Source organism: Aquarana catesbeiana, linkage group LG13 (genome assembly GCF_042186555.1).
Source record: "Aquarana catesbeiana isolate 2022-GZ linkage group LG13, ASM4218655v1, whole genome shotgun sequence".
NCBI classification, from domain to species: Eukaryota; Metazoa; Chordata; class Amphibia; order Anura; family Ranidae; genus Aquarana; species Aquarana catesbeiana.
Genome location: NC_133336.1, coordinates 71948348 through 71965549, shown reverse-complemented (window position 1 = coordinate 71965549; position 17202 = coordinate 71948348). Strand labels below are relative to the sequence as shown.

Here is a 17202-nt window from a genome sequence, read left to right as displayed (position 1 = left end):
CATGCCACCAGATGCAGATTGCCACATGCCACAGTCACATGCCACCAGATGTAGATTGCTACATGCCACCAGATGCAGATTGCCACAGTCACATGCCACCAGATGCAGATTGCCACAGTCACTTGCCACATGCCACCAGATGAAAATTGCCACATGCCACCAGATGCAGATTGCCATAGTTGCATGCCACCAGATGCAGATTGCACATGCCACCAGATGCAGATTGCAAATGCCACCAGATGCAGCCTCTTAAATGCAAATTGACACTAAGCACAGAGGCAGTACAGTGGAGTGGTGGGTTCCATTTGAGTGTGTGAAGTAAAGCCCTGTACACCAAAAAAAAAAGGGCCCGTGTGTATGCCACCCTGTACATTTAGCCGGCTTCTGTCGGACAAGCATCCTGGAAAACCAGCAGCCGACCAACACCTGATCAGCGCTCTCAGTCAATGGCAGATAGCACTGATCGCAGTGTTCTGGCGGGGGGCCATCCCCCAGTCAAAACACAACTGCTCAGCAGGGGAGATCACTGTACTTACTTTGCATAGTGAGTACAGCGGCTCTGACTGGAGTCTGCGGCTTTTTTTTTCGTTCAACCCACTAAAAACTCATAGTGTGTACCAGGCTTAAGGAGGAAACAGCTGATTAATGGGAAGGGGGGTGGTCGCAGAATCAGAGGAATCTGCCTAAGTTGCAGTGACTACTGAAATCAGGAGGTATGCTGCCTATTAGTAAAAAAATAAATAAAAAAGAAACAACAGGGGTTACAATTACTCCCTACTTTATCCAAAACTGAAATGCTACATTTAGATATACTTTAACAGTTAAGTGGATGTCCAGTTTAGGCCCAAAGTGGACTTACAAAACTGGCCATACACTATATTGTCTCTGCTCATTCTCCTTTAGGCTAGGTTCACACATGTGCGGTTGGTGCGCTTTGCGATTCATTTGAATGGGCTGCTGTACCCGTAACAAAATGCAGAAAAAAGGTCCCTGCACTTTTTTAAAATTGCAGCCGCACAGAAATTGCATGGTGCTTTTGCTCTATGTGACTCTATGTGAATTCCAGCACCCAAAACCAAGATACATTGGGGTGCCTGTAGGAATAAATTGCCCCAACGCGTCTCCTAAAAAGCAGCAAAATTTGCCTATGGGTGCAGGAATGCGTGTGATTTACCTGCATATATGTGCACCTAGCCTAAAGCCTGGTAAACAAAGAGTACACAATCCGATGTTAGTACAGCAATTTCCTCCAGTGAGCTATTGTGTTCTGACCAGAACACACTGGTGAGTGCTCTCAATCATTGGCTCAGAGCGCTGATTGGGTACCAGACCTTTTTCGGTCATGCCCTTTCAACAGAAGCCAACTGATATTCAGTCCGTGTGTACGGCCCTTAGACTTATCAATACTATGCAGTATGCATATGCAGACTTGGGGTAGGCTACTTTTTCTCTCTGGATTTTGATATTTATACTTGAGCAATTCCAAGCTGTGGGAGCCCATAGAATACATACCTCATAGCTACTTACTATTTTTCTATAGGTGGTGTAATATGTTTTACTAAGCCTCTCTACCTATCCAGTGCTAGAGGAATGGTCTCCTTCTTCTCCTTCCTCATATGGGTTTTTTTTTCCCCTTGGATACTTTTTCTGGTAAATATATATACAATCTTTTTATAGATTTATTTTTTGTCAACTGATGCTCTATGAGATTAAGCTATACATGCTCCAAATTTTAATAATATCTTTTCAGATACTTCAGAAGACTCTACGAGTTGAAACGCGTAAGAGTCACCACTGAGCCTCGCAGCCCTTGTGGCAGATTTAGAGTAACATATGTTATGTCTTGTTCTCTTATAACATACACACTGTATTGTACTCTTCTTGATATTTTTAACTAAGTTCTAATAAAAGTTTGGATTTTTTATACAATTGTTGATGGTTATTGGTGCCTTAAAGTTCCCTCCATGGTGTTGTTCTTTGTTAACCAATACTATGTAAAATGAGGACAAGCCTAAACAAATCATTGCATGCATTTCAAATCAGGTAGGGCACTACGTAGTTGATTGTAGAGCTAAAGAGAACGCGCAATCAGATGGCATAGTGTGTAGTCACCTTTATAACCATGCTTTCCCCAGACATCATACAGAAGAACTTACCTCGAGCAACAGCTATCTGTCCATAGCTATATACAATCTCGCCTTCTGAGAGGGGTTTGTCTGTGGTATCAGACTCGGTTACAGTGACCGTCAAGCTGCTCTCATCCGTTGACGGTGCAGACACCGGTGGAGAGGGTACTGGTGAGGGAGTTCTCTGTTTAGGTGACATTGGGAGAGATTTCTCTGATGAGGCAGCAGAGATTAAGCTTCTTGGTTCTTCTTCTACAGCCACAGTCATTACACTAAAATAAATATGTCTTTATGTAATTACAAAATTCTGAAACACCCAAGATACAATTAAAAAAAACACTTTTCCAAGCAAGCTTGTGTGACAGTTGCAAACAGCTCATTACAGCATAAGTATACAATAACATTTAACTTCTCTTATTTGCCCCATTTTGCTCTGTTAAGTATACCATTGAAAGCATTTTGTTATAACTGGTAACTGCAAAAAATACCTGTTCACCTGTCCTATGCTCACTTCTTGTGTTACCTCAATTATCCCTCCTCATTCTTATCTTGGACTAACAACGTTTGTACTCTTATACTGTGGAGAGAAGGGCACTGGGGGGGGGGGGGTCAATAATTTTGCAAAAGACAAATGGGCAGGGATGACACCATTCAATCCACAAAAATACTGGTGCAACATTGTATTCTGACAGCAGCAACACTCTGCTGTTAGAATACACTGATTAGCAGCTGCAGCTGCTGATCGATGAAAGTCTTCCTGTGTGTCTGTTCAACAGAAGTCAATCTACCAATAGACTTCTGTTGGGAGATTACACACAGATCAAAATTGGGCTGAATTTAAGTTCATCTTTACCGAGCATCACATGCTCCTCCACATACCAGGAATGTCTCTTCACTTCAGTGGTCTAACAGATTGAAAGAGAAGCATGTGTTCATGGGGAGGGGAGAATATAGAAACCTGTGGCTTTGCCCTGTGTTGGTAAAGCACAGGTTCACGTTAAAAAGAAAGGGAATGCAGGTTACTGTACAATATTGTGTAAAAGCTACCCTTTTTTCATAAACGCTATAGCTATAAAATTATAGGCCAGGTCTATGCATGCGCTCTGCACTCCTATTCATTGCTATAGACAGCTCTGGAGTACAAGCTCGTACTCTGGAGTAAAACTCCATTGCTGGTGTGCAGCCTCATTGGACATATTTTACTAAATTAGAGACAGATAAGTATAAGACTGGTAGTCTGGGCCCAGGAAGAAGTACAATATACTTTAACTGTACTAAAGGTGAGGTTACACTTTATTTTCACTATGAAGAAGATGCACCAAAGCTGTTTGTCCATAGCTGCAGCAATGACAATAGACAGCTCATTAAGGCATTGAAGAAATGTAATGATCTAGGTATTTTGTGAAATAATTCTGCGCACCAAAATAAAAATAGGATTTTTATAACCGCTTACCTGTAAAATCCTTTTTTTAGAGTACATCACGGGACATAGTATTAACTATATGGGTATATAGGCACCTTCAGGTGATGGACACTGGCACACATAATACAGGAAGTTCCCGCCCTATATAACCCCTTCCCCTACCAGGAGTACCTCAGTTTTGTAGCAAAGCAATATACACAAATCCCAAAAGAGGGGAAGGACCTCTGTGTCCCGTGATGTACTCCAAGAAAAGGATTTTACAGGTAAGCTGTTAAAAAAATCCTATTTTCTTTATCGTACAGAGCCATAGTATTAACTATATGGGACTTCCCATAGCAATGCTATTTGTGGGGAGGGAGACACAGCCCGTAGGGCACCCCCAGACTTGAGGACCTATACTGCTGCCTGCAGCACACTGCGCCCAAAGGCGATATCCTCATGCCTTCTTACAGCCACCTGATAAGACCTGGGTGAATGTATGACCAAGTTGCAGCCTTACAGATCTGAGCCATGGAGGCCTGGTGATGCACTGCCCAAGAAGCACTAACTGCTCTGGTAGAGTGCACTTTGACTTGAAAAGGTGGAATTTTACCTTTTAAACCATAAGCCTGAATTATAACTTGCCGAATCCACTTAGCGACGGTGGATTTCGACGCTGCCTGTCCTTTCCTAGGACCTTCTGGCAACACAAATAAGACATCAGTCTTTCGGATCTGAGCAGTCATCTTCAAATAGACTTTGGCCGCTCTCACCACATCAAGACAATGTAGTGACTTCTCTTCCCTAGAACATGGTTTTGGAAAAAATGATGGCAGGACAATATCTTGGTTCAGGTGAAAACCTGAGACCACTTTAGGCAGAAAACTTGGAAGAGGACGCAACACGACCCTGTCCTCGTGAATAATCAAATATGGCTCTTTACAAGAAAGAGCAGCCAATTCCGAAACCCTCCTTGCTGAGCATATAGCAACCAAGAACACTAACTTAATTGTCAGAAGGACTAATGCCGCGTACACACGGTCGGATTTTTCGACCGGACTGGTCCGACGGACCAAATCCGGCGGACAATTCGACCGTGTGTGTGCTTTATCGGACCTGCAGTGGACTATTTCGGTCGAAAATCTGACGGACTTTAGATTTGGAACATGCTTCAAATCTTTCCGACGGATTCGAGTCCGGTCGAAAAATCTGCTCGTCTGTATGCTAGTCCGACGGACAAAAACCAACACTAGGGCAGCTATTGACTACTGGATATCAACTTCCTTATTTTAGTCCGGTCGTACGTCATCACGTACGAATCCGTCGGACTTTGGTGTGATCGTGTGTAGGCAAGTCCGGTCGTTAAAAAGCCAGTCGAAAGTCCGCCAAAAGTCAGTCGAAAGGCTGTCGGACTTTTGTAGCTGAAAAGTCCAACCGTGTGTACGCGGCATAAGGGAATATTCTGTATCGGTTCAAATGGCTCTTTTTGTAACACTGACACAACGAAGTTCAAGTCCCAAGGGTTCAAAGGAGATCTGACTGGCGGATTAAGCCGTTTCACCCCTTGCATAAAAACCCAGACCAAAGAAGGCGAAGCAAGCCATCTTTGAAATAAGCCCCATAAAGCTGAGACTTGGCCCTTAATAGTACTCAAGGCCAGCTTCATCTCTACCCCTAATTGAAGAAAGGCAAGAATTCTGCCTATGTTGTACTTCCGAGGGTGCCAACCCTTTGATTCATAACAGGAAACATAAGCCCTTCAGACTCTATAATATATGTTTCTGGAAGCTGGCTTCCTTGCATTAACTAAGGTAGAGATAACTGACCCGGAAAGCCCATGTTTCTTTAGAATGTGGGTTTCAATAGACAAGCCATTAAATTTAGAGTTTGTAAGGTAGGATGGAATATTAGCCTCTGTGAGAGTAGGTCTGGCCATAGTGGAAGGGACCATGGATCCCCCACCACCATCTTTACGATTTCTGCATACCAGGACCTTCTGGGCCATGCTGGGGTTACAAGAATTACCGGCTTTCTTTCCAGCTTGATCCTGCAAAGAAGTCATGGCAGCAACTGAATAGGGGGGGATGCATAAATCAGTGAGAACTGATCCCACGGGGTCACCATGTGACTGGATCCCTTGTCCTGGACACAAAGTTGAGCAGCTTCATGTTGAATCTGGACGCCAGGAGATCTAGGTCCGGAGTTCCCCATTTTTGGCAAACAGCCCGAAAAATGTCGGGGTGAAGGGACCATTCCCTCGGGAGCAACTGCTGGCGGCTCAAGAAGCCTGCCTACCAATTCTCTACTCCCGGAATAAAAACTGCTGATAGGCACGGAACATTCATTTCTGCCCAAGTTAGGATATGGTTCACCTCCCTCTGTGCTGCGAGACTTTTGGTGCCCCCTTGGTGATTGATGTAAGCCGCAGCTGTGTCATTGTGGGATTGGATCCTGACAGGACAACCCCTTAACCAGAATGTCCAGGCCTTCAGAGCCAGACCTGCTTCCCGAATCTCTAGGATGTTGATGGGCAAGGTCCTTTCTGTCCTTGACCACTGTCCCTGGACAGTTGTCTTTTCTAGCACTGCTCCCCAACCTGAAAGGCTAGCATCTGTCATTACCACTGTCAGGCCACCTTGAGGCTAGGTGACAGATGCACACCGCTGGGATCAGGAGTGCACCGCAAGGCAGTGGAACCTACGGCTGACTGCTGTGGATGGGAGTCCGGGTATAAGGAAGGCAGGGCCGCTGGAACACCAACACGGATCCCACCGGGGTTAGAGCGTAGGATTCCCTGGGGCGCGGAGTCTAAGAGCCAGCAGGTGTTCACCAGAGCCTCTAGTGGTGAGGATGGACTGGGCTGCAACTGGCTCCAGGTCGCGACCCCCAGGGTCCCCCAGCTCACACCCACAGTAGGCAACAGAAGAATAGGGATAGTAAGGGTCACAAGCAGACAGGAATAGTATAGAACACGCCAAGGTCGGTAACAGAAATAAACGTAGAGCACACGGCAGGCAGGAACAGGAAGCCAAACACACAAAGGTTTATCAGCAGGGCTGACCTGCAGTGCAGAGGTTAATATAGAGTTCTCTGATAGGAGCTGGGGTGAAGCCATGCTAGAGGAGAGTTAATAAAAGCAGTCAGGTGAGAGACAGCTGGTCTTTGGAGATGAACACATGGAGACAGGTAAGCTGACAAACAAACTCTATTGCATAACCATGACAACCACCTTCCAGATAACTGGTCTGAAGGATTTTCCTTTCAGAGACATGCAGATATGATCCCTGATGTCGATAGACGCCAGAAGTTCTCCTCCTTGTAGGATAGGAACCACCGACCTGATCGACTCCATGCGAAAACAGCGTATCTTCAGGAACTGATTTAGATTCTTTAGACTTAGAATGGGTCTGACATCTCCATTCGGTTTTGGTACCGTAAAGAGGTTTGAATAAAACCCCAAACCTTACTGTTCTGTGGGGATTTGTATGATCACCCCCTGAGCCAGTAATCGGTCTAGTGCCCGAAACAGAAATTGCCTTTTCCCTGGATCTTTGGGAATGTTTGACCTCAGAAAACGAGATGGTGGAAACTCCGAAATTCCAGTTTGTACCCTAGCGTTACCGTGGAGGTGACTCATCTGTCCTGAATTTCCTCTTGCCAGACTTCTGAGAACTGCAGATGTCTTCACCCCACCCTGGCGAGAAGGGGCGCCCCTTCATAATGAGGCTTTAGAATTCTGTTTTGGAGGTTTCCGTCCCCAGGACTTCTTTTGTGCCTGGGCCTGATCCTGAGGCTTTCCTCTAGACTCTGACGGCGGAGGCCGTCGCTACTGCCTAGAGGCGCATGCCCCTGGCGCAGGAGAAAGAGCCCGCATAAATGAAGGGCGTTTATTTCTTCTCTTGACTGGCAAAAGAGTACTTCTCCTACTTGAAATCTTTTGGATGTATTTGTCCAAATCATCCCCAAATAGCCGATCCCCATGAAAAGGAAAACCAGTCAGGAGCCTTTTGCGTGGTGCCTCAGCTGACCAATTTTTTAACCACAAGATCCTACGCATGTGTACTAGCACAAGCGCAAGGCGGGACGCCTGGTGAATAAAATCTTTAATGGAGTCTATGGCAAAACATAATGCTCTTGGTAGTTCAGCCAAATCCCGGGCTTGCTGTACAGGAACCTCCTTAAGGGCCTCTCTAAACTGGTCCCTTAGGGATTGACAGATGCCTATTGCAGCGACTGCAGGCTGAGTAACGTCACCTGCCAAAGAAAAAGAGGATTTTAACAGGAATTCCAACCTTTTACTGTTGGATCCTTAAGCATTTGTGCATTGTCTACTGGACAAGTTAGACTTTTATTCACACTGGAAATACAGTAGCAGCATCAACTGCTGGTACATTCCATCTTTTGGTGAATTTCTCCTCCATGGGATAGGGTACTGTGAATCTCTTTGGAGGGAGAAAATGCTTATCCGGGTGATCCCATTCAGCATAAATAAGCTAATTCATGGACAGGAAACGCATGCAAAGGCTGTGAAGGTTTTAAGGAATCCAAAGAAGAAACTGAACTTTCAGCTGACTCCATTAGGGGTAGCTTGAAAGTGGAACGAACCATTTGCGTAAGAGACTGTACCAGCAATTTCTCAGATTGTGAGGCTGAAAAGGGTTCATCCACCGTTGTTTCCTCCGCAGAGGAGTAATCGGTTTGTCTTTCCTCCTGATCACCTGAGGGTAACACCTCATCCTCTACCCACTGCTCCCCTGGTAAAGGGTCTAAGGTGGGGGAGGGGGATCTAGCACTCTTCCCATCCCTTTGGATGGAGGATGCAATAAAAGCCGCTAATGTTCCCTCTAGCCCCAACAGGGTGGAGGAAAAGGCACCTTCAGTCATGTATACAGGGGCTGAGATGTAAGAAGCAGCTGCACCACCAGTTGGTTCCAATGACTCACCCTGGCTTGCCACTTCCGGTATTTCAGCAGAAGATGATAGTGTGGAGGCACGACTGGAGTTCCCAGCGCCTGGACATGAAATTTTTGGTACCTTTTTTGAGGTTTTTGTGGTGTCCTTTTTAGCAGGCATAGTCTTAAGCACAAAGTAGAGGTACTATTTAAATTCACTAGTCGCTGAACAAATAGTCTGAATAAATAATGCCGCTACTAAAAGTTCAGCCTAGGGCTGGGAAAGAATGTCCTTTCCTCTATTGGGAATGCCCATCTGCAGCCCTTACATGCCCCACCGCTCCTGTTTCCCAAGTGATCAGCCAGCTTGCTCTTCTCACTATCCAGCTGAGAAGAGACTGCTCTTGTATAATGTCTCCACCTCGCGCTAGCACCATGTGTCCTCGTGAACGCTACGTTGCACACACAGTGCCGCGACGAGGCCCCGCCCCCTCCGTACACACTCGCCCCCCCTTTCGTTTGAATTTCAAAACATTCCCACGCGTGCGGGTGGCCTTCGGGACTTGCAGTCCCATCACGGGGGGGGGGGGGGGGGGTGGTCAGGGGAGCTGAGGCAGAGCCCAAAATGACGCCAAGCAGGGGGAAACTCTTTAGAGCAAAAAACGGGACCACCGTAGGGGAGCAGCAACAACTGTTGAGTTCTCTAACCCTTATGGTCCCTCCAGGGGGGAGAAATGCAGATGGCAGATCTCTTACCTTAATGAGGAATCCCCGCTGTGACAAGCTGCTGCTGAATCCACACACAGACTGACACTGAGCTGAAGTGAAGACAATAAATTAAGGTACGTGCATTTACTCCCTTTACTCCCTCTAGTGGAGATTTAAGGCATGACAACATTTTTCCCAAGGAAGAAAAAACCATAGGTGGACTTTTTACAGTTTCTAGGCTTCTTCCCTTACCTTATCCTCGCCGCAGAATACTGCTGATGACAAACAGATTCAAACTTCACCCATCACGGCGGGCTGTGTTGGCAAACCTTCAAGGCCCGGGTCCCCTTTTTATCGGGGGTTCCACTCCCTTGGACCTGTATAGCACCCCACCAGGAAAAACTTAGGGTAATGTGAACATGACCAAAACCCTGGGTCCCGGGGTCCAGCCCTGCAAAGAGAGGCGTTACAGACAAAACCTCCTTCTTCCTACCATCCACTTTGGCCTCAGTGACACTTTGAATCCAGCAAGGGTCCCTCCAGCGGAGCTCTTCAGAGCACATATTCACTCGTGACCAACACCTTAGACACTGGTGAAAAAACTGAGGTACTCCTCGTAGGAGGAGGGGTTATATGGGGAGTGAACTTCCTGTATTGGGTGTGCCAGTGTCCATCACCTGAAGGTGCCTATATACCCATATAGTTAATACTATGGCTTTGTGTCCCGTGATGTACGATGAAGAAAAAACAGATTACACTGCTGGATGTTAATAACATGAATCATAACATAGCTGTGAATGTAGATTTTAGAAGAAACTTAGACCTGCAACCAGATATGGTAATGCCCAGCAACTATCTGGACCTAATGCTAGTAAAGTTTATACTTACGCTGCATCTTTAAACTCAACAGCTTCTATGAGAGAGTGTGGGTTCTCCTCTTCCAATGGAAGCTCTATTTCACCCCAAGGGTTGGGAGGAGAAGCCTGAACGGCAGGTGGTTCTTCATTCTCTTTTGATAGGACAGGTGTGGGAGTGGCTGCTTTGGGGGGTGAAGGTGCTGGAGTTATTGTGGGTGTGTCAACTTTGACCGGAAGACTCTTCTCTTCTAGAAAAGAACGATAAGGAAAATTAACAGGGTTTTATATTAAACCAAACATAGACATTAGAGACATTTTGATCGTGTTGCAGATATCTGAAAATATATAATTTCCATAATTATGCAATAAGCATGCTTTTTTTCTGCGTGTGCATATGTTCATGCCTATTGAAGCAGTTGATCCAAATGTCTCTAGGCCCCTGGAGTATTCAGTTTAATGAACATGAAACATGGGCTTGGCTAACCATATGCTTTTAGCCTATATAGAGGGGTGGGGGACAACTCTCAGAGGCAGCATAGTAAGGGGAAAACCATAAAAGATCAGACAAGGTTAATGATAACCAATATGATTACAACAGGTCTTGTCCCCCCTGCTCCAAGACAAGAAAATGTCACCCAATCTGAAGAAACACAGGGAGTAAAAAAATCTATGAGATTTTTTACTCAATAATGTTCTTTTCTTATATGAACACTTGGACAAGATGCATGCTACTGTCTGCAAGTACCCAAAGGCACGAGGACCATCAGCAGATCCAGGTAAAAATTTGGCCAAATCTGATCATCTTTTGTCTAAGGCTAATGTTGACTTCAATTTTCCTGCAGAGGCAGCATAAACTTAATGGTGCCATATCTCATAATGAACTAAAAGTTCAAAAACATAATATACTCCTTGTTTTGAAATCACAAATATGAGAAGATACCAATGCTAGCAAACTACTTACCATGGTCATCAAGCTCTTCCTGATGAACATCTGGTTCTTCTACTGATGTTTGTGGAGATAGTTCAGGTGTTTTCACAATGGACGGCTCCCTTGCAGAAGGCAGGGGAGAAGCAGGAGGTGTGCTCTGAGGGGTGGGAACTGGTTCAGGTGTTTTCATGATGGACTTTTCCCTTGGTGAAGGCAGGGGAGAAGCTGGAGGTGTGCTCTGAGGAGTGGGAACTGATGCAATCTCATCAGGGCCAGGCTGTAAAAAGAGAAAACTAAAAGTAATTTTTGTCCCCAGATTAATACCCACCTATGTGTAACATGCTGACTTTTTTATATTCCTCCATGTGAGCCTGGCCATTAGAAGGATGTGAACCCAGATACACAATGACCTATTACACATAGGTTAGTGGTAACGACTGGTTAACTAGAGCCTACCTTTATACAGAATAACATTTGAGGCGAGAGGGTGTCCAGGGAGGTTTTCTAAACTCTGGGGTCCCTGGTTGGAGACCCAGGGCACTGGTGACTCCATTCTTTCTTTACTTGATGATCTTTGCAATAATATACACCTACATTATGACATAATTGTTCTGTACTGTACTCACATATGTTCATGTTGGCAATATTGGATTGCTACCATGTTGTTCTAAAGTGTCTAAAATACTAGCACCTCTACAGTCACTACAACTATATTTGTGCTTCAGGTGCACATCTCAGTGATACTTTTATGCTTAAAGCGGAGTTCGCCCCCCCCCCCCATATGAAATAAATTAAAGGTCAGCAGCTACAAATACTGTAGCTGCTGACTTTTAATATTAGGACACTTACCTGTCCAGGGATCCCGCGATGTCGGCACCCCTTTCAGCTTCACAGCCGGTTCCCTACTGTGCATGCGCGAAGCGTACTGCGCTTTCTAACTGTCCCGTGGCGGAGGAGGGGGGGGTGAACTTCCGAGAGACGTCGCCGCAGAGCAGTCTCCCAGAAGTGGGGACGGGTACCTGTCAAAAACAGGTACCCGTTCCCCCCTAAAAGGTGCCAAATGTGGCACCAGGGGGGGGGGGGGGGGGGGGAGCAGATAAGCGGAGCTTCCACTTTTGGGTAGAAGTCCGCTTTAAGAATTGGGAATGCACTATGGTTTTTGAGTGGTTTCTGTTGTCATTTCCTTCATAGTGATGTTTATATGCGCATACACTTATATGATGTATATTTGATACTTTGTATCCTGATGCCTTCTGGATTTTGCATTGGTTGATGCAGAATTGTATATCCCGTAACTTCCATATTTGGCATATACTACTGTATTGTGAATGTATGTTTCTTTATTTACGCTTTTTCAATAAAACAAAATTAGAAACAAACAAAGAAGGATGTGAACCCAAGAATAAGTTGTATATTTAATAAAGGGGTTCATGCATATCTACAAGAACACTGGGGCTGTGTCACTTGATCAGTTTAGGTACAAACATTGCTTTCATCTTTAAAGTCGAACTTCTGGTAAACAGCTAAACAAGCAGATAGAATAGGTAAAAAAGGGCCTGTTTACCTGCCAATGGATTTGTATTTCTGTCCATAAGACCAGAGATACACAGCCCTTCCACACAGTGCAGCCTTGCCTGGCAGGGATAAAACCTGGTCATTCTCAGCTGCAGTTTCACTTTCACTTACAGGCATCCTTCTCCACCCCAAACCCTGTGACTGGACAGTGAAATGAGAAAGCAGCAAGATTCACTTATTTCTTTGTCTCTCTAATCTCTCCTCTTCTCAGCATGCTTGCTGCATAGTAGACTGCAGGAGGCTAATACCAGTTCAAACTCAGGAACTTACACTGCTTCCATTTAAAAAAAATACAATAATGAAGTAATATGACTACAGAGCTGCTTTAATTAGTGTTTTTAATATCTGTATGGACTTCAGCATATTTAAAGCTCAAGAAAATAATTAGCTTGTCCAATATGGATGGAGCAAACTAAAACTGCGAGAGAACACTAAATTCTTACATTAGTGCAAAAAGAAAAAGAGGAAATAGAAATATGAGGTTTTATAAAGTCAGTTGGGAAGATATGTGCTACAATCAAATGCTGCTTTAATTTAGCCACAGCTTACCTATTCATCTCTAAATAAAATGTAAAGATGCACTATGGTTGAATTATTACAATCAAATGGAGCAGCGCTATATGTAAACACTTTAAGGAATTATCTTTGTGATACTGTGAAGATATCATTAATTTTGAGTCACTTAAGGGTTTACATATAGCGCTGCTCTATTTGGTTGTAATGATTTTTATTAGGTGCTGGTGACACTGTAATGCCCTGTACACACGGTCGGACATTGTTCGGACATTCCGACAACAAAATCCATGGATTTTTTCCGACGTATTTTGGCTCAAACTTGTCTTGCATACACACGGTCAAACAAAGTTGTCAGAAAATTAGATCATTCTGAACGCGGTGACGTAAAACGCGTACGTCGGGACTATAAACGGGGCAGTAGCCAATAGCTTTCGTCTCTTAATTTATTCTGAGCATGCGTGGCACTTTGTGCGTCAGATTTGTGTAAACATGATCGGAATTTCCGACAACGGATTTTGTTGTCGGAAAAATTTATTGCAAGCTCTCAAACTTTGTGTGTCGGAAATTCCGATGGAAAATGTGTGATGGAGCCCACACACGGTTGGAATTTCCGACAACAAGGTCCTATCACACATTTTCCGTCGGAAAATCCGACCGTGTGTACAGGGCATAAGAGTTCAGCAGCTATATATCCACACATTGCACTTTATTTATTGATTCACACTTTGAGTAGCGTACAAGTACTTTTTTTCTATTTTAATTTGCATTATTGTTAAAAGCACTGTCACTTTGTCCATTCAGAGCAAAGTGACCGTGTCTGCTGACAGCTTACATCACCAACAAATTACACTCGCCCATCCTCACTTCCTCACTGCTGGCATCCATCATGGGTAAGCTTCAGTGTCAAAACTTAGCTGGGCAGATGCCGTCACTGCTCTTACTCATAACACAGTGTTAGACCCTTACGGATATAAATAAGTAAAGGAAAATGATAATATAGAAGGTAAAAATGCAATACTTATTTACCTGCACATCAGGCTGTTCCAGAGAATGAGTTGGCACAGCTCGAATCTCTCTCAGTATGGTGGCTATAATCTCTGCCAAAGCTTCTTCGACATAGTTGCGAATCAAACTGGAATCCACAGGAACGCCTGCAAAAAAAAAAAAAAAAAAACGGCAAGATTTTACCTCCAACAGCTACAACTACAAACAAGAAGATGAGCTCTGAAATAACTGTACTGAATCAAAAAAACAAAAAGACAAACTTTATCAGTTAAAAAAAAAACTCAGTCAACAGGGAAGACTTTAGAAACATACAGACCCCCAAGGTTTTTAGCTTTAAGAAGCGAGGGGCTCGTTGTACATTATAAGTGTGCATAGAGTAGGGTTGCAACATCATCCCTTTAATTCAGGACACACATTAATTACACATGTTCTGTGGCAGATTTAGGTGGTAATTAAATTCACGTGGTGCCTTATCTGCATTAAATCAGCCTCAGAACCTGTGTAAATAATATGTGTCCTGGATTAAATGGATGATGTGGCAACCCTAGCATAAGAGTCATATGCTATACATCATTTGGCCAAAAAGACTGAGGGCATCTGAACATTACACCTACATGAACTTGCTGGACATCCCATTCCAAAACCATGGGCATTTATATGGAGGTGCCCCTCTCATTTGTGGCTATAACAGCCTCCACCCCCCTGGTAAGGCCTTCTACAAGATTTTGAAATTGTGCCCATTCAGCCAAAAGAACGTTTGAGGTAAGGTACTGATATTGAACGATAGGATGGGTTACAATTGAGATTCCAGTTCATCCCAAAGGTGTTCAATAAGGCTAAAGTCATAATCTTTGTGTAGGCCACTAAAGTTTCTCCACACACTTGTCTATATTGAGCTGGCTATGTGCACAGGGTCATTGTCATGTAAGAGAAAATGGCCCTCACTAAACTGCCTCATAATGTTGGAACATCATGTCAGACTAATCTGATTGAATTTTTTGACTAGATCACTAATGTTTTGGACCAGGGTGGTGCTGTGGGCATAGCCTATATCTTGATTTCAGCAAAGCATTTGATACAGTTCCACGTAATGATCTAATAAAAAATCTATACACGCTAGGACTTGCTGGAGGACTGATCAAAGCAACATAAACTTCAGTTCAATGTTTACTAAAGGCAAAGTTCACCTTTGGAAAATGTTACATGTTCCACCCGCAATCTGCTGATTGGCCCGGCACTATAAGCTTAGTTTACAGTGACGGAGGAGTCAGCAGGCAGGTAGGGGCATTTTATTGCAATAAAGAGAGTGCATATATCTTCTGCAATAAAAGCCTGCCTACGCGCAGTTTTTTTACAGTGCAACTTCGGTTCTGCTTTAATGTAAAATATTGCACCTAGGGAAAATAATCCCTTGATAGAGTACAATTTTGGGGATACAGTGTTGGCCAGCACTACAAAGGAAAACAATTTGGGGGAAAGAAGACATGACTGAAACCTTTAAATACATCCAAGGGGTGAATAAAGTTCAGGAGTGCAGTATTTTCAAAATGAAGCCAAGACCAAGAACACAGGGACATGACCTCAAAATAGCAGAAGGAAAGTTCAAAACGAATCTTAGAACGTATTTACTGAAAAACTAGTTGATATTTGGAATAGACTTCCAGCAGAGGTAGTAGGTAGTGAGTCAGTCAGATGTTAGTTGATTTAAACATACTTAGGAAAAACTAAGATCTATACTTGGACAAAAAAAAGTTAACAAAAAAAAAAATCATATGCGACTCCAAAAAAAAAAAAAAAAAAAAAAAAAAAAAAAAAAAGCTTGAGGGACTACTTAATCTTTTTTCTACTCTCATTTTTCTATATTTCTTTAGAAGTGTACATTTGTCTAAAGTGTCTTTGTATGCTGTAACATTAACAGTATTCCTAACTGGAAACATCTGAACTTAAAGTGTTACTAAATCCAGGACCCTGCAATCACTATATTTGGTCTCCCACAGTACACAGAACATGGAAATGCAATAGTTTTAGTAAATATAAACTGATAAAATAGGATTTTTAAAAACAGCTTACCTGTAAAATCCTTTTCTTTCAATGGACATCACGGGACACAGAGCCACAGTAATTACTGGTGGGTTATATAGGTATCACTGGTGATTGGACACTGGCACACCCTAACCAGGAAGTTCAACCCCCCATATAATCCCTCCCCTTGCAGGGATACCTCAGTTTTGTAGCCAAGCAATATAGTGTATTAGAGGGGCGGGACCTCTGTGTCCCGTGATGTCCATCGAACAAAAAGTATTTTACAGGTAAGCTGTTTTAAAAAATCCTATTTTCTTTCTCGAACATCACGGGACACAGAGCCACAGTAATTACTGATGGGATGTCCCAGAGCAATGCTATCTGACGGGGGGGGAACCACAACCAAGTAGGATGCAATCAGACCTGAGGACCCTGTACCGCTGCCTGCAGCACACTACGCCCAAAGGCGATATCCTCATGCCTTCTCACATCCACCTGATCTGAATCTGGTGAATGAATGAACTGAAGACCAGGTTGCGGCCTTGCAGATCTGAGCCATCGAGGCCCGGTGGTGCACTGCCCAAGAAGCACCAATAGCCCTTGTGGAATGTGCCCTGATCTGAAACGGAGGCATCTTCTGTTTCAAACCGTAAGCTTGAATGATCAATTGTCGAATCCATTTAGAAATGGTAGCTTTTGACGCTGCCTGTCCTCTACTGGGACCCTCTGGCAGCACAAACAAAACATCCGTTTTGCGAATCTGAGCAGTCGCTTCCAGATAGACCTTCACTGCTCTTACTACATCCAAAGAATGTAGTGATCTTTCTTCCGGAGAACAGGGATCTGGATAAAAGGAAGGTAGAACAATATCTTGGTTTAGATGAAAATCTGAAACCACCTTTGGTAAAAAACTAGGATGAGGGCGCAGTACCACTCTATCCTTGTGTACAATCAAATAAGGCTCTTTAGAGGAAAGAGCTGCTAACTCTGATACTCTTCTAGCAGAAGAGATGGCTACCAGAAAAATTAACTTCCTTGTCAGCAAGACCAAAGGAATCTGACTTATTGGTTCAAAAGGCTGTTTCTGTAACAGACAGAACCAAGTTCAAGTCCCAGGGGTTTAGGGGCGCCTTAACCGGAGGATTAAGACGCCTCACCCCCTGCATAAAGT

At 43.9% G+C, this 17202-nt stretch overlaps 1 protein-coding gene across 3 annotated transcripts in view; it reads right to left on the bottom strand.

Moving 5' to 3' along the window:
* The window catches only part of KIAA0586 (KIAA0586 ortholog), a 243281-nt gene that overhangs the window by 122736 nt on the left and 103343 nt on the right, over positions 1–17202 (bottom strand). For 2 of the 3 annotated variants that reach the window (XM_073610065.1, XM_073610067.1), the window contains exons 22-25: positions 14031–14155; positions 10947–11190; positions 10017–10233; positions 2157–2398 (exon numbers count right to left, since the gene is read on the bottom strand). In XM_073610065.1, coding sequence (XP_073466166.1) covers positions 2157–2398; positions 10017–10233; positions 10947–11190; positions 14031–14155 — 828 coding nt within the window. The remainder of the gene's footprint in view (positions 1–2156; positions 2399–10016; positions 10234–10946; positions 11191–14030; positions 14156–17202) is intronic. The other variant, XM_073610066.1, reaches the window with a different exon arrangement.